This window comes from Anoplopoma fimbria, chromosome 3 (genome assembly GCF_027596085.1).
Source record: "Anoplopoma fimbria isolate UVic2021 breed Golden Eagle Sablefish chromosome 3, Afim_UVic_2022, whole genome shotgun sequence".
NCBI classification, from domain to species: domain Eukaryota; kingdom Metazoa; phylum Chordata; class Actinopteri; order Perciformes; family Anoplopomatidae; genus Anoplopoma; species Anoplopoma fimbria.
The window spans coordinates 6,448,031-6,475,388 of record NC_072451.1 but is presented as its reverse complement, the minus strand read 5'-3'; the positions used below and the strand labels follow the sequence as shown (position 1 = coordinate 6,475,388).

The 27,358-nt window shown below is 42.3% G+C and overlaps 1 protein-coding gene across 1 annotated transcript in view; it reads right to left on the bottom strand.

The window, feature by feature from the left end:
* Nucleotides 1-27,358, bottom strand: part of agap3 (ArfGAP with GTPase domain, ankyrin repeat and PH domain 3) — a 116,286-nt gene that overhangs the window by 22,144 nt on the left and 66,784 nt on the right. The window contains exons 9-13 of the mRNA XM_054626965.1: nucleotides 22,751-22,834; nucleotides 18,230-18,334; nucleotides 16,194-16,365; nucleotides 9,542-9,691; nucleotides 2,987-3,142 (exon numbers count right to left, since the gene is read on the bottom strand). Of these exons, the coding sequence (XP_054482940.1) occupies nucleotides 2,987-3,142; nucleotides 9,542-9,691; nucleotides 16,194-16,365; nucleotides 18,230-18,334; nucleotides 22,751-22,834 (667 nt within the window). The remainder of the gene's footprint in view (nucleotides 1-2,986; nucleotides 3,143-9,541; nucleotides 9,692-16,193; nucleotides 16,366-18,229; nucleotides 18,335-22,750; nucleotides 22,835-27,358) is intronic.

Sequence of the window (27,358 nt, the reverse complement as noted above, 5' to 3'; positions counted from 1 at the left end):
ACGCGAGTAAAGTTTGAATCGACCTGGTTTAATTGGTTGTCCGTCTAGAAAATTGCTTCAAATGAAATCTTGTGATGTCGATGTAAACAAACACTTTAACGCCTTCTTTACATTAAAAGCATTCAGTCAAACACTCAGCTCATGTGGATTTGTCTTTGTTGATCTGTGACCTTATCGAAAAGTAAATACCGTCCTCCATAAACCTGGAGGAATCAGGAGCCACGACTCCCCTCCATTCCTGCACCTCCCTTTCTGCTCACATTGGACAAGCTTAAACCCCCCAAAACAATGAGCATTTGATACACTTTCTTTAAAAGAGAAATACATTAATGATGCTCCCTGACAGTCTGCATTAATCAGAGGGGGCTCCCCCTGAACACAACTCTTTATCGGCCATCGATTTTCCAGTGGGTTTATGGCGAGCGACACACCGAGAAAAGCTCGTCGCTGGGCGGCTGCTGGGAAACACATTACGGGGCTGTCAGTTGTCTCGCCATGCATCCTGCATCATTCTTTAAGCACATGAGAAGTTCATTACACCACACAGCTCTGACAGTGCATAGGATATTAGGGACTGTGTCCATTGTGCATATCTTTGGTGGAAGTTGTAGCACCGTAGACATAACAGGGAATTTATACATTATCCAAAAAAAACAGCTTTGCATTGATTTGAAATAAATGTGTTTTCAAATCAAATACAAAAGGTTCAATTGTGGTTTTAACCCCTATTTGAACGTTTGCATAAAATATATATTTGCATCTACTGTCCGTCATTTATCCTAAATAGTGACAAACTTGAGTTTATAAAAACACTCCTGCAGCCATGTAGAAGAGTACTGTAGTACAATATTTGGAAATGATGTTGCAGCAACAGTTTCTCCAAGCTCCCTCCAACATCCCACACGTCCAATGTTGACCAAAATGATTTCTCACCTTAAGACGTGCACGCTGTTTTGATTTATGATGCTTCACAACTACTAAAATTCAATTTCAGCCTGCATTGCACGCCTCTGATTGCCCCGTAAATGAGATAAACTGATGGCAATTTATTCAAGGATCCCACCTCTCCTCTGCTTTCCCTTTCCTCTCCTCTCCTCTCTCATCCGTTCTTCCAACAGGAGACACAACTCACATCCCAGACTTGGGTGAATCCAATGTGTAAGCGATACATCTGTATTTCCAGAGCATTCAGCAGAACAGACAAGGTGATGCTAATGGAAAAAACCTCGCGGAGAACAATGAATGAGATAGAAAACAGTGTGCGTGTTTGATGACGTGAGAAACATTCAGAATCTGCCTCCTCCTGTTTGATTACTCTTAGATTTCCTCCTCAGGAAGTCCAGGAGTCATCCAACGTCAACTATCCTTGTGTAGGGCGCTCATCGAGGAGATTTGATGAGCCAGGTCCCATTAAGAACTACGTAATGTCAAATAAAACAGAAGTACAAAATGATCAGATCTGAGATTAACTTCCACCAGTATTCTGAGGTGACCACATACCACTCCAACCACAAAAACAGCAGCACTCATCTCACACCACTTATCTCCGAGATGCTGATGATGTTCCCTCCAAACAACAATGTGGTCAACGGACCCATTCAGACTTTCAAGAGAAGCTGTCAGAGACCATGATAAAAAAGCATAATGATTATAAATGCCAAGCCCCATTTAGGAGGCGTCAATGCCATTGTTGTTGTTATCCAGCGTATCAATCTTGTTGATTGATCATCCCGCTCCGGTGACATCGGTTTTATGGCCTCTGAAATGCGTCCCAGTGCTTTCACAATGCCATCCAATTAGGGTACTCCATTCATCATTGGGCTGGAGAATCATTATTAATTGGGTGGAGAGCCGACTGCCACTCCCCTGCTGAGGAAGGGCCACGGCTTCTGGAGATCAGGCCTCTCAGACTACGCTGGAAGAAACGGGGGGCGGATAGTGTGCACTGTGCTGGGGGGGGGGGGGACACAGATATACAAAACTACACACCTTCATGTGCCGAAGAGGCCTAGTCAATCCCAATATAGAAGGTCTGAGAAATCTGATCAGTGTGAGAAGTTGAAATCCTAATTCAGTACGGTGCAGTTCCCCTGCATTAAACTGACCCGCCAGATAGCTCGTTAGACAGAACCATCAGAGAAGCTGTCATTGGAAAGTGTTTGCAAAAGAAAAAGTCCTCCCCTGGTTTGATACAAGTGATGTTCGAGTGAAATGTCATCCTGCGATTCTCACGTACACTCATGACATCATGCCAAGTCCAGTGTAACCCTTGACATTACCTCCGCTCTTTGCCTGCTTGTTACACTTTACTACTTCCTTTAACCTGCCAGGTATGGACTTCACTGGGAGGGCGTTGATGCTCAGGTCCATGCTTTCACCCAAATCCCCCCCCCCTCTGGGTAGGGATACAGTCCCACCAATAGAAGTCGCTTATGCACCTATAAGGACGTTATCCTTCTCTGGCTTCTCAACAGCAAAACAGATCTAATAGTGTTGGTTTGTCGGAACAATGTGCTGCACATAGAACTGTAATATTTAATTAATAAATTATTAGCTATTATATTATCAATTATTGGGTAAGTGAACTCTCATTCTTTGTACCTGCACTACCAGGTAATTAACCCCAGGTCTCTACAGGTTTCCAGATATTTAGCGCAAATTTTAACCATTTGCATCCACCACTTCAAGATAAATAGTAAGTGGCTCTTAATCCTAACTCAGGTGCCATTAAAACAATGATGAGGAAGAGGGCGTACCCAGATGAAATAAAAGTGGAAAATCATTTTAAAAAGTGTGATGGAAATATGACATTTTTATATTTTCAGTCTCTTCAGTGATGGAAGCCTTAGTGGCCGTTAGAAATGGGCATAAAAACATGGGGATGCAAACACAGTTATTGGCATCTCTGTATCTCACAGACCATTTCCCTTTTTGTTTCAGAAGTTTTTGATCATTTCAGAACTGTAGCGATGCGATAGTGCCGTACCTTCGTTGCCTGCAGATAAGCCGTCTGGCTTTGTGATGCCCGTGCTCTTTTTCCGTCTGTGTTTCTTGCGGTTGGCGTGCGGCGAAGGAGGTGGCTCAAGTTTAGGACTCGTGGCGCTGCCCACAAACGAAGTCGCAGGATCACTCATCCCATTAGCTGAAAAAAAACACAGACAAGGAAAACAATTATTAATCTGTATGTTAAATAAACAGGGTAGATTGGATTTTTTTTCTCAGTTTAATATTCACTGCTTATGTAGGTAAGTTTAAGTTTCACAGCTTCATCTTAAAGAGATTCCATACTAACTCCACAAAACACACCAAAGAAATTGTAATGCTTCAGGAGTCTATAGTTCTATGAAGCTCTTTAAATGCACCTGCCCCATTAGTGTGTCATTGTTACAAGTTCTTGAAGTTTTCAAACACTGACGCTTTGTTAAAGATGATTTACCAGCAAAGCATGTCGAAAACCAAGCTCAAAAACACTTTGAGATATATTTTTATGAATGTAATGTGCAGTCACAAAAATGACATCTTTGATTCAGCTGTTCAACTTCAAAGACCTTTCAAAACTAGTTTAGAATATATAAATTTGACAAAAACAGTAGACAAAAGGTTTTGTCTAGATAAAAATTAAGGGAAACAAAAAAAATGAACAAAATTAATATTAATATGTATTGCTATGATGAACCATAATATAAAGATAATGAACTGCAGAAGGACGGATGAAGAGCATCCAAGAGTGTCCAATTTAAAAATAAAAATGATTTGATGAAATATCAACTAGAAATTGTTCTATCAGAGTGCTGTAGCATCATGTTGGCTCTGGGTGAAGATCTTTTTTTTGTGCTTAATGAGGACTGCTGATTAGTCCGCTATTAATTGTATTCATTGCTCTCAGCTGAAGCTCCATGTCCAGTATGAAGACAGACATCGAAGACAAGAAAAGTTTAAAATGGAGACAGATTTGAAAAATGGGAAACCATGTCTTTAAAAATAAACTAAGCTGGCAGCTTCAATTTAACTTATTCAACTCATAAAATGTACGATTATGTATCGAATCTATCAACGCATGAATCATTGTGAAATGACACTGAGCTATGAATAATGAATGACATTATGAGCTTCATTGAAAAGCACCATGCAAAGTGGAGGCGGGCTTGTCACATCCTAAAAAAAAAAAAATGTGTCCACGGCAGTAAGAGTTGGAGTCGCCTGTGTTTTGCTCCAAAAAGTAACCGCGTGGCTTTAGAGAGAGTGAAGGACAGGTAACGGGGCTATCAGTGAACAAATGGCTACCTAAGTTAGCCCGCGGCAAAGCTCTCCATACGACTGTCTGAGAGTGACAGGGGGCTAAGAGCCGGCTTTGTTTCTTGTAAGTGATTTTATAAATGTGATATTAACCTGTGCTACCGTTGGCCAAAGGGATAGGAGCGATGGGCCGATAGGAGGGGGGGTTGTCAGCTTGCCATCTTTCTGATTTCCTGACATTTGACATCACTTTCCCTTCTTTCCCCCTCCGGATGCCATTATGAATCTGGGAGCAGGGGGGCCAGGGCCCTTGGGGAAGCAGGGAGGGAGGTGCCGGTAGATGGGCCCCCATATTGCTCTCCCCTTTACCACCCTGTGTGGTGCTGGCAGCCTCCTCCATTGTCTCCCATCAAAAGCTCATTGTAGTGTGGCAAACTCCATTCATTTCCCCGTGCACCGTCCCCAGCCCCAGGGGTGGAGTGCAGGAGGACAAGGGGCTCAGGGATTATTGCTGTTGTCGTTGCCAGTTGCACATGCTGTAATGTGCGGCGCTGTGCCATTAGCCAGTGTACAACATTAGGCCTAATTCGGTCATTACCTTTAGGGAGATGGGGCTGTCTTGGAGGAGTAAGATGGGCTCAGCAGGGGACTGAAGATGCTAACGGGGGGGGAAGCTCTCGGCCGGGGGAGGCATTGTTTGAGCGTGGGCAAAACATAGGAGGCAGTCAACACCTGAGACACACATTGTTATGTCTGTACACGACTTAGAGATTAATCATGATGAGAGCAGGATGTAAACAAACAAGAATGTCACTGCCGGGAAAAAAAAAAAAATGGTTTATAACTACTGGTATCTTTAATTTATTAGAAAATAAGTGACCATCCTTAGCATAAATAGTAAAGTGCTACTCGGTAATCATCATAATGACTCTCCGCCATCGCGATAATAAACGTAGCATTGGTGCTTGTGCTGGACTACATACATTAAGTGAGCTCTCGGGCGTTTTGAATGGCAGCACGCAGCCACACATGTAGCAGCTCCTCGTCGAGGCGTCTGTTTCAATTTCCCTGCTCCCTTACAACAGCCCCCCTGAGACGAGTCATTAGCTGGCTCAGACAGCTGGGGGCACAGGGGTCCTCCATGTGCCCCCCCCCCCCCCCCTCCTCCTCCTCCCACCCTCTGCTTCCTCCTCCCTCTCCATCCCAGCGTCTGTCCCGCCAGCACAGCTCCGTATGGCGGGTGGAAGGCTCGAGCTCCGACCTGCCTCCGACGTGACAGCCAGCATTTGTTTAATGTCGCTTGAGGTTAAAGGGGAGGGCTGGCCCCTCGGGGGAGGGGGGGCCCAAACCGTGTCATAAACACCTCTAATTATCAATTTCTGCCCCTAATGTTGTGGAAAATGACCCTGGCCCCTGCTCATCCTGCACCTCCTGCACCTGAAACATATGCGGGGTAATGCACCTCCCTTTGTTTGCAGCGATCAGGCTTTAAGAAGTCTGCACCATGAAGGTATAGGAGCAGATAATGGATCAAACCACAGCACACATCGCTGAGCAACAATATCAAAGCACCTGAAACCTAATGGTTCTATATAATGTAAAGGCTCCTGCCTTTAAGCGGCTCTCAGCTCTAAACTATGCATGACTGGTAGATTATATTTCTTAAATTGAGAATTATGAAGTTAGAACCGGATTGATTCAAAAAAGCAGAGTATCCACTGTGGCGTTATTAGCTGGCTGTTAGTGTGTATGAGGGCCATCAGGACCAAGCCGGGTAATGAAGCACACTGGGGATCAGGAGTCTCTCTCCCACTCAGCACAATATCACCTGGGCAGCCGAAAAAAAAAGGTATGGGCCTAACCTGTGATTAGAGCGTAATACGCTGCCACTATGGAGATGACAGTTTAAACAGGATGAAGACTACGGGTGAGACAAAGAGGGGGCCGCTAACAGCTTCCTGCCTTTACCAATGCCACACTGAGAAAATGAATGAGAATGAAAAAAAAAAAAAAAGGGTGAGAGAGAGAGGCAGAGAAAGGGGGATGTAGAGAGGGGGGAGGGGGGGAGTCATTTCATTGTTATTCAAGAGGCTCCGGGTGAGGAGCACTATGATTCCGCCAGGCCCCTTGACATGGCAGCCCTGCCTGTCCTCAATCAAAGCCAACGGCTGCAATTAATGGCAAAAATTAGAAACAATCACCGCCTCCCCCTTATTATCCTCAATTAGAGCGTACTAATCAAGGCCTGATCGCGCTCCGCTGCTCTCTCCAAACTAAATGTCAAACTTCATTACGGCCTGGCGTAGAAATCAAACGCCCCACATGCTATCACCCTCACATCGGGAGGGCAAGGTGTAAAACACGGTGCCACAGGAGAAGGCTATCCGTGCATTAACTACCTGTGTCCTGATATGCAAACTCGGGAGGAGAAAAAAGCACTTATATATAAATTACCACCGAGCAGAGAGTTGCAGCATTAAAGTCTTGGAAGACGGGAAAGAAATGAAAGAAAGGTATCTTTTCAGTAAACTTTTCATGGAGGGCTGTGCAATGTGGACAAATATACTGTTACTATAATTAGCGCAGAATTATGAAATTGCAAATTAGTATTCAAACTCACATAGTAAAAAGTTAAAATATTGCTCTTCCCATTAGGTCTGGGACTGACAAATATTTTCAACATGGACAAATATCCTGATTATTTTCTTAATTAATGTAATTTTTCCAGAAAATGTGGGAAAAAAGTAAAAAATTAGGATTTCCCAGTTCATAAAATGGCATTTTTTAATAGCTTATTTTGTCAGGCAAACAGTCTAAAATCCACAAGATGTTCAACTTACTATCATATATGACAAAGAAACGCAATGAATCCTCATGTTTGAGAGGATGGAAACTGTGAATAAATTAACTCATAATCAAAATTGTAATCAACTTAACTAGTAAATCAACATTTTTTGTGTTCTAATAGAAGATATTCCATTTTTATTACATTTTGGGACCGATTTTTTGCATAATTTCACTTGTTATATTTTTTTGGGCTATGAGATCAGTGAACCAAGCGATCTCTCTTCTACCAACAGGATAGTATTGAATTAATTATTGAATCATTACCTACGGAGAGCACTGCTCTACGGTAATCTTTTGCCTTTGGAGATGTGACATCACTCACACTTTGACCATGACTTAAGTTATTGTCATCAGCGAGCCCATCAAGCTGCTCAGACGACTGTTTGAGCCCCCTTGCTTTTAATTCAGGCTCAAAGATTGAGGCGTACGAAGGAAGAGCGGGATCTAAACAAGCGTCCGCCGCATTAAGAATGGCTGCCTTTATGAATGCAAGCAATAGAAAAAAATTGGGCCGGGATTTAATCAAAAATCTGCGCTCAATATTCAAGAGACGTTACTGCCTCGGCTTCTGCCTTTGCTCAGTAGGTTTACAAATGAGGACATTCTTTAAATAATATGGAAATGGTTACCTGGCTAAGATGCATTCATTTCTCCAGTGAATCATCAATCTGCTGTTTTTGCATCTCAGAATCACATTTTATGTTAACCTGCAACCTTCACCAAGGATAATGGAGTGATTGGGCCGAGTTCAAGTCAATTCAAACGGCAAAACATGAGCAGGCTTCACCGTGGAACTCCCTCTATTGATTATTGAAGGCACATTAGGATGAAAGATAAGAAGGGTCGCGTTTCAATCAAGTTTTTTGTTTTCGGATACTCCAGTCACTTTACACTATATTCTGCTGCCGTAATTTAAACTCTTAAATTGTGAAGAGACATAAAAAGAAGATATTCCGGGGGAAAGTTTTTCAGCCACAAAAGATGTTTCTTTCCAGAGTACATTACGAGAGCGTTAAACTGTCTGCACTGACTATGCACTGATTACAGAGACACTCCTTCCCGAGGACGAGCAACATATCTATCATTTGACGCAACGTTTCTGCTATTATTTTCAGCTCATTTGCCCCATTCGAGCTCATTTGTGGTTACCTTAAGAGGAGCATGAAAATAATTGAAGAAAACAGAATAAAGGAGCAAAAGTGTGGATCTGATTTAGTTGAAGACTGGATGCTGGTTAATGAGCTATGTTAATATCGGAGGGGCTTCTCAGTTTACCAAACATGAAAATGGGAAATACTGGGCCTCTGTATTTTCTCAGCACAACGTTTAGGAGTTCCTATTTGTCCTCTGCAGAACCGTCCAACAAACGCAAATTCACAAACATCCAGTTTTTTTTTTCCTCCTTGGAAAAAACTCAAACACACAAACACACTCAAGAAAAATAAAAAAAATCAGCGAGAACGCACACACACACACACACACACACACACACACACACACACACACACACACACATACACAACACACACTCGCGCTCATTTATTTGAGGACCCCACGAATCTAAGTAATTCTGCTTTGGGCATGCTGCTGATGGGAGACGGGGGTAGGGGGTGATGGAAGTGCCTGCGTCCAGGCAGAATTGATCGTTTGGCAGCTCCAAATGAGAGACAGTCTTGTCTGCGGAACCACGAGGGCCGTGCAGTTGGACTCCAGCAGCGCTCGTAAAGTGCGCTCTTTAAACTGCCGGGGCCCCTGGGAGCCCGTGGGGAGGGGGGAGCCGCCGCCGCGCTAATGAGAACTACCAGAGTGCAAACATGCATGGAAATGACTGTTATTCTGTTGATGTGCATTTAAGTGCTTTTTTACTGCCAACCACAAAGAGAGGGAAATAACTGGTGATGAATGGTCCCCCCAAAAAGCATTCATTTTCCTCTTCGGAAGGAAAAAAAAGAGAGGAAAACAGAAGAAGAAGGAGGGAGGAGGGAGGGGGGGGGGGTATAAGAGTAAGATGGAAGGTAAAGACAGGATGGGAGGTGGGTGGGTGGCTGGGGGGGGGGAGGGTGTAGACATGCATGGTGAATACATTATCTCAAATCGCTCAAGTACAGTGACAAGGTGCGATGTGACGCAGAGGCAGCGAGTGGAGATGCAGTGAAGTTAACCTTCAGCGTTCCTCTCCTCCGAACGCGGCGCTTCTATCAGAGAGCAGCAGCCAAAAAGGTCACAGCGATCACAGCCCTGATCACCTCATTAGAATAAAAAAGTGCTCCACCTGTGTAAGACGCTCGGGAAATGGCGTCTCCAGGTCACACACATCTCACCTCTAGATCAGATCCATTTCCTTTTTGGGGGTTTTAAAATCACTCTCGTTATGTTACATTTTGTTTGCACGATGCATGGTGAAGACTTTGGGAGGAGATTCTAGGGGGATGTGAGCGGAGAAGGTGGAGTTTCTTACGGGCTCCGCTGCTTGTACTGGTGTTGATGGCTTCATTCCACTGGTCGGCGCTGGACACGGAGAAGGAGCGTTGGTGCATGCCGTCTTTACTGCCGCTGAACAACGACGCGCCCGTCTGGAGGGATGAGCTGCTGTTGGAGTGAGGAGCACCTGGAAAATAAGACACAGAGACATGAACATTAATCCTGATTATTTTTATGATGTTCTCTACATCCGTTTGATTTCTAAACCCTGATAGGATTTTGTCTTCGTTCCACACAAAAGTCTGTAAAGAAGTAATAATGATGCAACTGAGTTAACAGTTTTTTTTGTAGTTTCCACACACACGCCATATTTGTGCACATCCCTCCATCAACTACCTCACACACACACACGCACGAAAACCCGTCTCCCTCCGCCTCTGCCTCTAATTAGCCCTTAATTAACAAGATACACTCTGAACGCTAATTATCTCGCCTCATCCCTCTGACTGCCACATCGATCTCCGCTGGCGTCAGCAGGCGTTCTCTCCCTAACTTCCAATCAGGCGAGCCACGGACGCCTGGCTCTCTTTACTAATTCATGGGCTAGGCTGCACCATGTGGGGTCCTTTCCCCTCCTGTTCGCGAGCAGTCGCTACGACACATCCTAACTACTCACAGGAACTCATCGATACACTTCCAGTCATGTGCGGGGAATCAGATGAACTGCTCCGGAGTTACAATGCATCAAACTGAGTGTTACCGTGTCATGTAATACAATAATCTGTTTAAAAAAGTGGGATTTTTTTCCTTGTGAAATTAATTAACGTTACACTATTTAGAGCATATTTTGTATGGCCTACAACTAAAGGTTGGTGGGTTGTTTAATAATGAAATTAGTCATCAGAAAAGTATTTTTTCAGAGTACTTTTACCCCAAAAGTTGTAACATAAACTCCTTTACAGGCTGCACAACTCCATTCTGAAAACAACACAATTTAATGTGGTAAATAGGCATTATATGGTTATATTTTTTTGTTTTGGAAAACAAACCATATCTCTGATTTTCTCAACAATGACTTCTCATATTGCAGGTATCAAACGTCAGGACCTTCTATTCAATAATTACCAGAGAATATGAGTTTCTGATTGAGGTGACAATAACAGAAAATATAGTGTGTGGGTCGCGTGTAAAGTAAACTAAGCGGCACGGGTGCTTGTTAGGATAATATGTCCTACTCATTATCTAGAGTAATAAGTGTATCAAATTCACATAATCATGTCTAATTAGTATCAGTAATTATCTTGTTGGGCCCAGGAATATTAATCTTCAGGTCCCAGAGGGGAGGGAGCAGAATCGCAGCAAGAACGGGAGAGAGAGCGAGGGAATCACGCTGAGGAGCACCGACTAAATTAGCATGCTGAAATCAGAGCAGAGGAGGAGGAGGAGGAGGGAGGAGAGGAGGGAGGAGGAGGATGGGGGAGAGAGCTGAGGAGTAGGGGTACTGAAAAGAAAATGTGAAACTTTGTTTTTAAAAAGATTAAAGTGGCAGAGGAATGATTCTATCAGCTGATAACTTCTAGAAAAAAAGGCTTTTGATGCTTCTAAAATTTCTTTAAAAAAAATAAGAATATTCCAATAATGATTTATAAAAAAACACATCTGTACCGTTGTTTTTAGCAAAATCCTCATTTATACAGATAAATGTTTAATCGTTGTTTAGACGTTATTGTATTTTCTGCTCCTAAAGAATCCTAAAAAATCCTACATTTCTTTATTTCAGAAGCGTGACGTTTGACTTCTATACGAACAGGTAAAAAAAAAACTGTTAGATAACTACAAGACAAGTTACATTGATATTTAAAATTCAACAATCAGGTCTAATTGTCAAATTAGATGCTAATGATTAATGAATTATACATGGCTGTATCCATTAGTCCCCAGAGACCACTCCTGCATAAAGGGGAGGATAATGTAATTACAGTGGAGAAATAATCAGCTTGTGGCATTAAAAGAGCAGCGTATAGTCTCAGCTCCAGCCTGGCCTGACTGCAGTGAGTCTACCAGCCTCAGTGCAGCCTCTGTGGTGGACTCACACTGATGATGGACCTGATGTCCAGAGGGTTAGATGTCATCCTGAATGTTGCTAACTTCAGGTATAGTGTAAGTGACTTTAGAGTCATCAAGCTTTATTACATTTTAATGCAATACATGTTAGGGATAATAAAAAAACTATGATGCAACGGAACATTTTCGGAGTAGAAAGGTAAGACTGTAAACATGATCGTGCTGCTTCATAAAGGCCGTCTTATCATTTTGATGATGTTCTGACATTTGCTGAAAACCTTAGTTTTGTCATGTATTTTTGCTATAAAAATTCCACAGCGATAAAGACATTTAGTTTTAAAATTGCATTAAATGTAGATAGTAGTAGTGAATAAAAGTACATTTACACAATTAAAGTACGTAAGTATAATTATAGGGGTACTTTACTTGAGTTTTTCTCTATACTTCTACTCCATTCTACTTGAGAGACTTGTAATGTATCTTAATTTGACAGCTTTAGTTACTTTATAAATTAATATTTAGCATTTAAGCATTTTTACTTTTTTAATATCTTCCATTTTGATAGATTAAACTACCAAACATAAAGTTGTAAAAAAATGCTCCACCTTAGCTAACTACAACATCAAATGCTTCTCACACCTTTATGCATCAGTAATAATAATCTAATATTTAATAATATAACAATGACAGCCGCCATTCTGCTACACAATAAGTAGTTTTGATAGTTTCTTCTGTACTTGGATAACATTTTGATGATGGTCTTTTACTTTTATTAGAGAATTTTTACTTTGTGGCATTTCTACTTTAACTTAATTAAATATATTAATACTACTTCAAACACTGCATCTAAATATTGTAATAAAAAACAACGTCAGCAAAGAGGAAGGTCTCCTGTTCAACTAAATTCAAATTCATACTTTTCTAATCAAAGATGTTGCTACACAGATTCTTCTATAAGATTTCATGGTTCATTTTTGCAGAATTCTTCACAAAAATAACAATAAATACTTAAATACAAAGCACTCTTATGAATATTTCTTGCTGACTGTATCGTCTCGTGTAAAACTAAAGCCATAAAGTGTGTTCTGCAGGCGTTAAGTAGAGGCGATGGATTAGCGGGGAGCAGCGCCGCCTTGCTCCTCGTTTCTCTTTAGGCCGGGCCGTCAGTGGGCTGATGAGCCGTGACGAGGCCTGACCCCTCCGTGGAGATGTTGCCATTATGTACAAGTAGTGGGATAATGAAGCATTCATGCTAATGTGGGCCGGGCAGCACATCATCTGCGGCTGTGTGTAATCCACCACCACCACCACCACCACCACCACCATCATCATCCTGACCAACGCACAGACGCTCCACCCCCCCACCCCTCTACACTGCTGCTGCCAGTCCACACACAACTCATATCTGTGAATCATATAGTGTCTTTATACAAAAACTGTATGCATTAAACCAACTTTATGATTCTACTTTAACCCTTTTGTACTAAAATACCATCCTATTTTCTTTCCTTGTTAGAATATCTCATTTTTAGGACAAATCTAAAATAGATTTTTTTAGTCATTTAGGCCTTAAGATATGGTTTATTCTCGGCCTATTCTCAGTAAACAAATTTGTGTTTGTTGACATTTTCAGAACTGTTATTATGAATTTGATGATATTTTGACGTAAGAGATTAATCTAGGTACGTTTAAAAAAGGGTCTATTTGCAACCAGGCGGGAATAGTAACCCAGCAGCTATTCAGATTATTTACAATCGACCAAGTTGAATATGCTACTTTATTTAGCAACAGTTAGCTAGCTGAAAGCTTTAGATTTAGTAGTTGTAGTAATAGAAGTAGTATAAACAGCGACAGCAATGTGAATGGAGTAGATTGAGGTGGATGAATCTGTCAAATTCAGGGTTTGAGGCCTGTGAGAAGCCTTTTTTTTACACTTAAATCGACCTATTATTTTCTGTTAACTTGCTATTATTATTTTCAGTCACAGTTTGGACGAGCCAGGTGTACTTCCACAGCTGTCATAGGATTCATGGAAAAACTGGGCAGAAGCTCAACTGATTTGAAAAAATTGAAATGAATAAAAGTGGTCAAATAAAAGTGCTGGCTATATGTTTAAAACATCCGGCTTCTGCCACCGTAAGTGATATTATCATCTGATAATATCCTTTTTTATATATTAATGGTGAAAACAACAGTTAAAATCAGTTTAAAATGGACAAACTTGAGTACTGGATCCCATCTAATAGGAAAACCAGAAAATAAACGTTGGGAACCACTTCTCTATAGTTCTCAAAGGAGGACAGATTGCACCAGTGTTGGAAATAGAAGTGGCACTGGAAGGCCCTGCTGGTCAGTGAGTATGTGGCTACTGGTTCTACTGGTTCTAAAGACTAGAGCTGGAGACAAATAGTGGAGCAGAGTGAGGAAGGAAGCTCTACACTCTCCTGAAACCTCCACCTCTTCCACATACATCTCTCTCTCCCCCACAGGATTGATTCAAAGTGACTGGGCCCATTAATACTTTGGTACAACGTATCTGTCGCCGGTGACACGACAGGATGCGTGTTAACCGGGAGGATCATATTTAAAATGGTTCCGCTCAGCACCCAGCAGAGGAATTAAACCTGGCCGCTCCACATAACTTGCGGGGCGCATGCGTTCTCTCATTTACTCTCTGTCTTCTCGGCCTCTCTTCTTCATCTACCCATCTACCCCATCTCCCCCATCTCCCCCATCCGCCCCGCCCCTCCCTCCTCTCCGTCGCTATCCCTCTTCTCCCGGTGATTATAAAGGTCTTTAGATCTAAGGAATGAATGAATTACCAAAGGCACAGACAAGGCTTGTGATTTGGGGCGCCGTGAATGAAAAATTACCCCTTTGTTCCCTTCATCAATTGCACGTCTAATGAAATCAAAATCCCGATCGCATAATCAGAAGAGGGTCCTCCACCCAGAGAGAGACCTGATGTGATTTGTAACCTTTCTTTTCCTAAGTGGAGATTAAGGCAAATCTCCCACACATTGTTCCCGGATGCACGAATGGATGGCGACTGACAATCTTTGGAGTTTGTCATTGAGATCCGAGAGATGAACAACAAAGAAAAACAGACCAGTTGTTGCTGTTCCCCCCCCCCAAAAAAAAAAAAAACCCCACTGAATCCTCTGTCCTGTTTTTCAAGGCCTTTTGTGAGCCCCAATGACTCCCCTCAACCCAGCGCTCAAGGTGAACATATCCGGCGTCCTCTGCTCTGTAAACTCCTACATCTTCCTGCTTTTGACTGATTAACCCGTGCAGCGGCGGCAGCACCTTGTCCAGGTTTAACGGTAACCCAGCCTGGACGGTGCTAATGGTCCCAGCTGACCCGTCTTTGGCACCGTACCCACTCTGGGCCGGTTAGCTTTAGCCTGAGCGATGGAAACACTGTGCCCATTTCACAGCCGATGGAGGACCCCGCCTCCCTCCGGGGATCACTTTGCTAATTAGTATTAATTACTCTTAATCCTAACCCCTAAATCCAATCACTGGCTACCCCTCTGTAAACCTGCCAGACTCTCTCTCTCTCTCTCTGCAGCCTCTGGTGGCCCCGCTCGCTGGGAGAGGATCTCTATTTTTAAACTTGAAAATGTGGAGGAACCCTGGCACAACTCTCAGGACCAAACTGGTTTTTAGTTACGGTGACCCCCACTACAACCATAGAGGAGTAAATATAACTAGGTCAGTGTCACGGTGGCATAACGGTCCACAATAAACAACTTTCAATATATTTCTTTAAACACAGGCATTATGTTTAAACACAATTTTCAATTCCCCTGCTTGATCATTTTGAGAATTAATAGATTTTTCTCATAGGCGCTCATTAAGTAATTATTGTGCATACTATGAGGCAGCTAATTTGCATGAATCAAATATACGGAAAGTAGATAATTAACCTGTTGGGACCCATTTTTATGATTAATCTCAAACTGAGGACGTAGGAAATTAGTTAAGTAATAAAAGACTCATCGAGTAACCATTACACATTATACCTGGGATTTGTTTTCCATATCACAACAAAAAGAAAAGAAAAAAAGAGTTTTCTAAGTACTTCTAAACTTGAGTTTTAAAGATGAACAATTTGGCAAAAAGTGTTATATAATAGTGAAAACAAACTCAGCCCTTAAAAATATGCAATCCATGATATTTTATTAACACTGATAAAAGTAACACGTTTAGCTCGGCGCTTCATCGGGCTCATGAAAAGGTGTTTGTTAATCGTTTTTGAAGACACTAATTACAAGCCTGAAGTCGTGTGTGCTATTGCTAATTTGTACGCAAACTGTTGTTCACACATATTGAAGTCTTTGGCTCATTGTATGTTTTCACAAGTCTGATGAAGCAATAAGCAAAACACGTTTCTCTTATCAGAGTTTGAAGATCCTGAGTCATATATGTCATTATGACGTCACACTTGTCGAGCTAGACGTTTAAGTTGAAGCTAAAGCAGCTAACGAAATGTTCTGATCATGACTCAATTATTTGCCAGAATGTAAAAAAGAAATATCTTGAATTGCACATTTATCTGTTTCTTAATTATTACCAATTTGCTTTTATTGCTCTTGACATTAGCCCAGGACAGGAAATAGTACCTGTGTTTCCTATGCCCAGCTGCAAGGTGCTGCGGTCCTTGGTGAGCCCGTTGGTTTTGGGACTAGCCGTGGGGGCGACGGTGGCCACCGCTCTGGGTGGTCGCTTCCCAGGAACCTTGACTGTCGTCCTCAGCAGGTCTATCTCTTTCCCGTGCACATTCTGCATGTAGTCCTACAGAAAGTAAAAAAAAAAAGAAAAAGACAAATGTTGAGGATGGCCTGTTCTCTACTCACGTAAATAGTCCCAATATTTCCATACATGTCCTTCAATTCAGTGATCTGATTACACACAGCGGACCAACAAGAATCCAGGAATTATGGAAGAAAAACAAATTAAAAGACTATTCAATTTCCATCCCCATTAGTCACAACCCATCTTGGACCTTCCACTAAGGGTGTGTGATGGTGGGAAAAATGATGTAAAGCCATTATACATTACCTGTGCCCACGCCGTCTCTCCCCATAGCGAGGTGTTAGGCTTAATGAATGCAAACAGTCTCATTCTCTTTCAATTTGGGCATTTGATTTGGTTTAACGCGACTACTGCCCAAATGTGGGAAGCCAAGGTGAAAATCATTGGGCTCAGCAGAAAAAAAACAGACCCAGATAGGGCCGAGCTCGGCCTTTTGCCGTCCCCCCACCGGCTCCTCTGCTTTATTACCGTGTCATAAAGCACTCATTTCTTTCCCAAGCCTCCTCGCTAATTACCCAGTGAGCGCTCTCATTTCATTTTATTGCTGGAATTAACAGCCAGATCGAAGCGTGCAAAGCTATTAAGATGTGTGATTAAGCCACATTCAATTAGTTTCTACAAACAATTTAATTGATGTAGCAGATAGAATTAACAGAAGGTGATTGTGTGGATGGCTTGGCTGACTGCGAAATTAAAGGTTCCCCTCTTCCACTCTCAGTCTGCCTCCCTCCCTCTCTCTGCCTCCCTCAATATCCCACTCTCTCCCTCCCTTTTTTTTTTTTTTTTTTTTTTTCTTACTCCTTCTCCGCTCCACCGCTCAAAAATCGAGCTGGAGCTGTTACCGCGGTAATGTAACTGTCTCCCTTATTTCACCTCCCTCCGTAAGTCAACAGATTCATAGATTCATAGATTGCCCTGATGACCCGTAATAGCTGTAATGATCAAGAGATAGCCCGTTCAGTCAATTACATACATCACTGTAGCGCCGTCTCCGCTCTGCTAATAACTGCTTGTAAATTAAACCGCTAACACACTGTCAGCGCAACAAGGCCACACACAAGGTTCGCGTCTAACTGTTGGGCTTGTGTTCAAAGTTTGGGGCTGTCTCATTAGACAGAAGATGTTGCGGCCATCTTTTTTCGGTTTACCTCGCCAAATTATCTGAACATCTTTAAACGCAGGGCTGGGAGATCAGAGAGCGATGGGAGGATTTTTATCTAGAAGGAGCAGGCGTTTTTTGTTTTTTTTTGTATTTCTGAGTGTGGCATCGGGGCTCCTGAGCTGTCTGCTGCCAGCCAGCCGAGTGTTTAAGAGGTATTAGCGGCCCAGCGGGATTCTGACAAAGACGGATGTGGGAGGCTGGTCAGGCTCTGCTGCCATGCGGCGAGAACCATTATAAATACAAGCCAGCGTGGAGTCTGGGAGCGGCGGGCACAGCCATGTCTCCATTAGACGGCACCGGGGATGGACACCAAATGGGGGGGGGGAGACCGGGGACAGAGATGACCACTAGGACGCCTCCGTTTCTTAATACTCCACCTAAAGTGACGGGGGTTAGCTAATATATCTGTGATATACAGCGATAAGCCTCTGTAGGACTCATGAGCCTATACGCTTGTAATCCAGCTCACTACGGCAGCGGTGGTAAATGTAATCCCATCAACAGAATCGCACTCAGCGGTTGGGAAAAAGTCACACATTAAAACCTCCAGCAGCACCCTCGAGTACAAACAGTAGTGTAGCGAACACATAAAGCCGATTGGAAAAAAAGGGAATGAGGAGGGGATGGAGAAGAAGAGAAGAAGGGAGGAGGAGGTGTGTGTGGGGGGGTGTTCAGACTCACATGTAAACTGGGGTGGTAAGTGAGGACGCCATTATCACACAGTGTGACATATTTCTTTTTCCACTCCTTGTTGAGGGATTTGCCACTTCGCTTCAGAAGGATTCCCTGTAAGAGACAAGGCATCACGGTGAGCATGGGCTCCTCATTGAAGCAGCATGCTGGATGATATGAGCCATTATGGATGGTAAACAATACAAAACAGCATTATTATTGTTATTACACATTCGTTATGGCAGTTACAATTTTCCCTGTGTCGTAAAAGTCATAAAGCAAACAAACATAAGTGACGATTATGAAACAGTACGGAAGTGATTATACATTTAAATGTTATGTAATTAAATCCCCTTAAACTTTCTTTATTTAGTGTCATTTATTGGCTGACGTGTTAGTTTTTCCTATTGTGATCTTCTGAACCTCTCAGAGTTGGCCAAGTTCCACAGAGACCATTCAAAGACAGAGAGAGAGAGAGAGAGAGAGAGAGAGAGAGAGAGAGAGAGAGAGAGAGAGAGAGAGAGAGAGAGAGAGACAATCCAATTTGCCAGACCTCCTCCCTGCATTCATACACATAACACGCTGAACTCTAGAAGACCTCTCAATCCTGGGATTAGGCAGTGTGATCTCCCCTCTTCAAAGCCCACTCAGAGCTCTTATTCTATTCTACTTTATCTTCTGGGGGCCTTTTTTAGGGCATCAGATGGTTTCCTTATCTGCTGAGTAAATCCAGCGGTAAACAATGCAGTTCCTCTGCTGGAGGTGGCCAAACGCTGCTGAGTGCAAAGGGCCAGGAGGCTCTCTGGGGTTAAATAGTGAGGAGGGGCACGCTTAATTAGGGGATTAAGACAGGGCCATGTTTGTGCTTTTACAGCCAGGGCCTCTTGTGTGTGTGTGTGTGTGTGTGTGTGTGTGTGTGTGTGTGTGTGTGTGTGTGTGTGTGTGTGTGTGTGTGTGTGTTGGCTGAACGCGGGGGTTAAAGGGGGTAGTATTTTGCTAGCCAGGCCCATCCTGCAGGCTTTAATCCTGATTAACACATCAGGAAGAGTTGACCCTCGGTGACCTGGGCACCAGGCTGTTTGCCGACAATCATCTTAATCCGAAACCCTGATTCATCTAAGGGGAGGAGGGGGGGCAAGTACTAACTGTTGGCTGCATGTTGGGAGAGTTTGGTCTTCTTAATACCTCATGAATATACCTGCCTGTTTATGGCTTCTCACTGGAGCTGGACTTGAAATATGGCTCAAAAGTTTTTTATTAAATTTACTAAAAAAGTGTAGAAAAATATTTTCTGATGCTATCTTATTTCCAAATGGTAAAACATTATTTTTCCTAATCAAAATAAAGGCAACTGGGTTCAAAAAACAGCATCAACTTGGGCTGTGTGTTGCTGAAGCTTAATGAATTCTTCTTAAAAAAAATTGGAAAAACAACTTTTCTTTTTTATTATTTTTTAAGTAAGTAGTAAACAATTTAAAGCTAAAATGTCCTCATTTAAAATGTACCTATAAATATAACTTTTTATGGTTCTGGTGATTTTTTAAGGAAGAAACATCATGTCCTTCAATCGATAACTTGCTGACTGCCCAGACTCTTCTCAATTTAGTCGATAAAAGAACTGTAAACACATTTTTAAATGACTCCGTAATCATACAAAGTAAATGATCCAGTCACAGGGCCTCTGGCGACTTTTATAATGCATGTTTTACAAGCAAAATATGTTGCTCATCTCATGTCCTTACTGAAGCATACATTAATCTATACATGCAATCAGTGCGCAGCTTCATATATTTATCAGAGCTGGGAAGCAGATCAATACAGATGTTAAGACAATAATGTGAAAATCTTTACACGTGCGGGCTCATTTTTCAGTTATGCTGTGGTATATCTTTTTTATAGAGCGTGTCACTTTCAGGAAGAAGAACGATTTGAGATAATTCATCATAATTGTTCAATTGTCTGTCACATTGGGATTGAGCAGTCTGCTCTTTAAGTGATAGTTTGGAGTCAAATGGTAACATGTGTGGAGCCCTGTGCTTCCCTTCAACACTGACACACACACACACACACACACACACACACACACACAAAGAGATGAGTGTGTTCAGCGTGTGCGACATAAGGAAACAGGCCGATCGTCAGACGGGGCTCTCTGCTCACACAATTGTCATATCTCCACAGAGGAGATAGTGTCTTTCCCCGTCTTTTGTCAGACGACCAGGAGAAAAGCTGCATCCTGCCACTGTGGCTGACTGATAGGCCGGCCCTTTGTGACAGGGGTGGGGTGGTGGGGGGGGGGGTGTGTGTGTGTGTGTGTGTGTGTGTGTGTGTGTGTGTTGGGTTGAGAGAGGGGGGGGGTCTGTGATGGGGCAAGAATGCACTCACTGCTGAGGGGCTGTTGGCGGCTCCTCAGCAGTAACGGCATTGTTATCCTCACTCACTATTTTATAGATAGGAGGGGGTGGGAGCAATAGGGGAGAGGTGGAGCAGGAGGGGGGTGGTGTGTGTAATTTGGCCTGATGGGGTGAGGGGTGGGGTTGGTGGTAATTAAGCTCACATTGACACTTTGATCTCCTTGATTGTGCATTTGACTGTCCTGGAGATGAGCTACTAACACCACTAACCCCCTCACTCCACATCTGTATAGATTTCAACCCCCCCCCCCCACACCCCCACCCCTGGAAAAATAAAACCCTTTGTAGATAAAGAGGGGGATGGCTCTTGTCAAAAGTTGCCATGATACTCAGAGAAACCGGCCCTGGACTTTATATAGGAGTCCCCCCCCCCCCACCCCCGTAATGTTCCTGGACGAGAATGGGTTGAGTTTACCGTAAAGAGTGCTCAGAGGGGATTCTCTCTAATGTGCGAAAAACAACCTCCTGCTCACCTGCACTCATCGGATTCTGCAGAGATTTACACAAATCTAGTTAAAAAGCAAGAGCTTTACGGAGATGACATGTTTGCAGAACGGCCACCGTGAAGTTTACATTTCTGTGTCGTTTTATTAAAGGTATTTGCAGCTATTTATTCAGGGTGTTGAGCACAAATCTGTCGCATTAATAAGTATGATTTTAGTGTTAAAGAAAAGAAACACCGATTCATTTATTTTAAATTGTATAACATCATGAAATGTTTGAATATATTTTATGAACATGTGCTATCAGTGGCAGACTGATGAGGCCGATAGATGCTGTATCTGATGGTTTCCTCACAGCCCTGTGTTCTGATTGAGTGAGGGGGCTTGGATGTGTCATAAGGGCCATTATTTCCTCCGGACTAAAGCCTTTGGCAATTTTCCTCCAAAGGGAAAGAGGATGTCTGGCTCAACATTAAAAAAAAAAAAAAAAAAAAGGGACATTATCTCCCAGCAGGTAAAGACGATAATATAATGATGCTGACCCATTTTCAAAAGCCCTCATATAATCACAAGTGATTACTAATCAATGTGTCAATTACTTCTCCTTTAGCCGTGGTCGGACCTTTAGAAAATAATCCCCACTCAGATGTGTAATTCAGTGTTCAGCACTACCCAACTGGTCCTTTGAAGCAAAGCTTGAATACATAAATTAAGAAAATTGTGATGAGCAAAAAATTATTCCTAGCAAAAAATGATTCAAGATAGGAAAAAGTTGTAACTATGTTTAAATAGAAATCAGTCAGTGAGTGTGTAGTATTCAAGTAGCACAGTGTGACAGATTATCAACCTACATAAAAAAAAAAAAAGAAAGAAAAGAAAATTATGTCTATTTGGGATATCTAATTTGAGGCTAATCATAGCTGTCAAAGTTGATTATATAGATTTGCCTGAATAAACTTTTAAGCAAAAATACTACAAATGCACAATAATGAGCAATAATAACAATAACATTTCCACAGGGGGCCAAACGTTTTTATATAAAAAGGTGTAAGCAAATATAAGATTATTATAAGAACAGGATTGGAATCATCTCTCTCAAACTGATGGATATGACTTAATGCTGAATAATAACTACTTCTAATAAAAAATGTTTTCTGAAGTAATTTGCTTGTTTACGCTGGTTGTGTTCGTGTACACAAAATTAAAACAAACCTTTTTTTTCTGTTATTTTCAAATGAGAAACACGCAAAATGTTTATTCTCATTATAAACAAGAGAACTCAATAATTTCACAATTTCCCTGTAATTTATGAGAAATCAGAAATGAGCTGAGCGTGTCATTTTTATTTGGTAGGCTTGTGAGTTACACAAATAGGGAGATTGTTTCCCTAATAATCTTTCTATCTAAACCCTCAGCCTTCTTCTCTTCTGTTCTCGGCCACACTTGTACTGGCATTGAGGTAATAAATTGTGTTGTGTCGCCATCTAGTGGTGAAAACAACACATGACCGAATCCCACTACAGAGAGCTCCATGGCCTGTACACTGTTATACAATCTTTAACTCACAGCATATCAACATTAAACAGGAAACAACATCCAACAGTGCCAACAGTGATCCCACTTACCGAGGTCATTATGGGAAATGTAGTTTAGAAATGAGGAAGACGTCTTACCTGTTTGATAGGTATGGCCCTTCCACTGCCTATGCTGTCTGTTTTACTGTCAACGCTCTTTGCTTGGTCACTGGCTTTCCGTGACTGCAAGAAAACAAGAAAGTGAGTCAGCAACTGAAGCCACAAAAAAAATGGGAAAAGCAGAGTGGGAGATGTGGGGGTGTGAGGTGAGGTTTTTTTTGGGGGGGTGGCGTAGTTGTGTCTGTTGATGTGTGTGTGTGAGGGAAAGAGAGAGAGAGAGAAAGAGAGAGATAGAGAGAGATAGAGTGGGGGTGAGAAGGGGGGAGGTGAGGGTTTTGTGTTTTGAGCATTTGTGGAGAAACTTTTCGACATTGCAAAATAAAAAGTCTCAAAAGAAGCTCGAAAATCAACAGACAAGCAGACCAGCGGAACAAACAGCAGTAACACCGACGTGCAAGTTGAAAAATAAACAAATTAAAACATAAGAGACCAAACCAAGACCACGATAGACACATTTCAAAAAACACAGAGGAGACCAAGGACGACCACACATTGAGTCATGACTCAGCCCTGAAACCCTTTTTGGGGGGATCCTTCCCTCCTGTGTGAGACCCAGAGCGGGCCCTTAGTGGACCAGCAGACCAACTGCTGCTAGTCGCACTGATAAACGCTTTTTGTAGCATGATAAATACGTTACAGGTCATAACAGGTTAGAGGGAGAGAAGGGAGAAAGGTTATTTCACAGGAGATTTAAGTTTAAGAAGCTTCCTCCGGACCTGCAAAAAACCTGGTGGGACATAAAATCATTTTGCAAATACCAAACAATTTAAAAGTCAAGTTAAAATACATGAACATTTCAAGTTTCAGGTTGAGCGTGTTTGTTGGGGGGGGGAATAAGTGGTTAGACAGTAAAAAAATAACTTTACATGGAAATAAAATCATTAAAAAAAATAACCTTCCCACCCCAAAACAAAGAGATGTGATACAGGTAGGGACAGACATGAGTGGGTATGGTCTCACTCAGAACATGAGAAATGTCCAGTCACCAATGGAGAAGAGGTAGAGTCCGAGTTCAAGTAAACCAACTCTGGTGATTATCTTTTTTCCAACATTTTATTTTTTTGTTAATGATGACTTGTTTAGCTTCTATACAGACACCATACAAAGCAAGTCACAAATTCACTTCAAAATATTCAACAGATTGAGCCAAACATTGCAGTTCCCACAAAATATAGGATGAACAATAAAGGCATTATTTCATATACTCCTTATATGTGTGTACTTTTTATAGAGTACCATCGTAAATAAAATACAATACAAGATATACAGCAGTCTATATTTTTCGTCATATCCGTTCATGATAGAAAAGCGATTATGCAAGAGTTCATAATCTCTGTACCAAACCTGAACTGAGGAAAAATAAAAAATAAATAAATGAATAAAAGACAATTGAAGGTGCAAAAATAAATAACTTAAAATAAATAAGAAGGGAAAACAAATGTTAAGTTTAACTACATTCATACAAGTCGGTGCAACCCAGTGTCATCCAATGTGATCTCTCTCTGAAACACCTCAACACTCTACCCTGATTTTTTATGAAGGCCTTCATAAAATAACCCCAGATTACTCTAATCTAAAATACCTCCATGATAATACATTTATACCACATTTTTCAATTCCATTCAGTACTCCCTGGAAAATAAGAAAGGAATCAAATAAAAACCAAACGAATGTAGGAAAATCTAAAAAGGAAGAACAAAAAAACAACAACAACGTGGCACCTCTAGTCCTTGAGTCCTCATTTATGGCAGAAGGCAGTGTGATGTCATGTAAGGAAAGGTCGTGTCCTTTGGGTGGCTGGATAACAGTTCCAAGAGTGACTTGACTGTACAGCGTGTATTTGTATGGGATGTCTGAATGGGGAGTTGGGGCGTGGGGATGGGGGCCGTGGGGGGGGGGATGTGGACGGGGCATTTCCAGAAGAGTCCCTAGAGTCTGTCTCACCTCGTGATACTCGACAGTCTACTTTGAGTGCGCTCAAACACTCAAATGGACTCGACTTTAGGCAGCGTTCGATGCAAAGTCCTACGGTCTCCGTATAGTGCAAGTTCTATGCATTACCCTAAATGCCATAAAGCACCGAGGGTAAAGCAGCGACAAGCTGTGAGTCCTCAATAAATAATCTCCTCTCTATCCTGACTGGCAAAGCAGGGGGACTCTTTTTTTTCTGTTTTTTTTTTTTTTTAAACCATCATGCTCTTCTAATTCGGAAGGAGTTGGAAAGCCCTTTTTGTTGAAGAAAGGTTGGAAACAGAAGCACAAATCTGCAAATATTGAAAAACAGTGTCATGTTTTTTTTTTTTTTTTTTTTTTGTTCTTTGTTTGTTTTGGTTATTTTTTGTTTCATAAGTGGCGATCCGGTAAAAGGTCAAGGGACTAAAAACATGAAATGGGTCACATCGAATGGCAGACATGAATACATGGATTAAATGAAGATGAACGAATAAGTGGGATATAATTAAGTATAAAAAATGCCGTAGTATTCATCTAAATTCCTTCAACAGTGTGCTTTTTCAACACAAAAAGGGACGGACAGCCTGAAGACGTCAGGAAAAACCACAGACAGATTACAAAAAAACGATTGTTTCGAGTTATTGACCATGGAAGCACTAGGAAAGAATAATGTGTACTGTGCTGACACCTAGTGGCCGAGGACAGTAATGGCAAAGACTGGCTTGAAATGATTGTGGTTGGTGGAATTGATTGTGAAGGCGGTGACAAGACGGAGTGATAAGATCTTCTGTAGTAAAGCTTTGAGTTTCATTTATTTTCTGAAAAAAAAGAAAAGGAAAAAACGGCCAAAATAATGTATTATAGAAAAAGATTCACCTACTTTAAGGGGCTTTTCTAATAAAACACATCTGATGTTTCTGTTGTCAGGCCAAAACAAAATCAGAGCTCAAAAGTAATACGTTTTACTCTCCAACACTGTTAACTCAATAAACTGCACATAGCAAAGGAAATTATCTTTTTTTTCTTAATTTCAAGAGTCCCAATGCCAGTGCCACAAATGTGACAATTATTACTTTAATATCTGATTACAAGTGAATATTTATTACTTGCAGCAGTGTTCTCCTCTGCATTATTAGAACAAAAACATTGTATGTAATGACTAAAGTGAGTCTGATATTGATCTGTCAAAGCTCGTCTACTGATGAGATTAAGGCATATTTTCATTCATTGAATACTTTCTCCAAAAAAATAACGTAAAGTGAACTACTTACAGGAGTGTGGCTAGAAAACATGGATGGCAGCCTGCTGTCTATCGGTGAGCAGCAGGACGTTTTTAGGGAACTCTGTGACACATATGTCAATTTTTTTTTCTTTTTTTCTTTTTTTTTAAATGGACAAAGCTAGGAAAAGGGCCATCCTCGATTTTTGTTGTGTCGATGGAATATTTTCTCTTTCTGTCGTTTCTTGTAATGGCAAAAAAAAGGTTGGCACTGCAAGTCTTCCTCTCCTTAGCCCACTGCACTCTTCAAGTGTCACTGAAGAAATGTCGACATCGCCCCGTTAACTTTTCCGTCCCCTCCTCCTCCTCCTCCTCCTCCTCCTTCTTTCCTCCCCCACCTCCCCTCTCTCCCACCCTCGGCTCGCCGCTCCTCAGAAGGTCATGAGCTGAAACTCCCGCTCGGCTTGCCACTCCGGCACCCACACCGGGTAGGTGGCGTGCTTCGGTATCTCCATGACGCGGACGGGGAGAGGCTCATTTCTCTGGTGGACATGGTTAGTCACTACCTAGCAGGGGGGGAAGGGAGACAACAAGGGGAGCTAGCACACAGCCTGTACTGCTCGGAGGCCACAAGAAGCCTGCGGCTCCCACAGCAGCTGGGGTGACAGGGTGGAGGCGGTGGGAGAAATAGAGGAGTGGGGGGGGGATAGATGGGGAGGTTAGAGAGGGAGTTAGTTAGAGAGAGAAGGAGGTAGGAGGCAGGAGAGAGGGGTCAGAGGGCAACAGAAGAAAAGAGGTGAGAAGCAGGAAAGACAGGTGGAGGAGGAGGAGGGACATTTTAAAGGTGGGGAAAGGTGGATGTATCAGGGAGGAGTAAGGAAAGAAGTCATCTCACATAGCCTGACCTCTGTCTCATAAAGCTCACAGAGTCCTGGAGAAAATAAACGAGGATAAGCAGACCTTTGGAAAAGCTGACTCAGGCATTTTGAAAACACTCACTTCTTTTGGAGGCACAAACAGGCTCTCTGAAGAATTAATCTATTGATTTAAAAAAGGACAACAACAAAAATGATAATTCTGCAGACCTCCCTGAGCTTGAAAGAGGCAGACTACGTGAGATTAGGAAAGGCTTAGCAGCAAAGAAGAAGGCTGGTGGTGGAGGGAAGAGAGAGAGGAGGAGGAAAAGGGTGGAGCAGGCTGGGCAGAAGAAGAGGGCAGAGGCTACAAGTAAAAGACAAGCTTAGGACAGCTAAGGAAATTAGAGTGGTTAGTGCACACATATGCTATCGGTTAGAGCAAAGGGCAAATACGACAGGACACGGGGGGGGGGAAAGAGCAGGCAGACAAAGGGGGTCGGGATACTGGCGTGGAAGTAAATCTCGGTGGTGGAGATCGGATGTAGAGGTAAGCGGGTG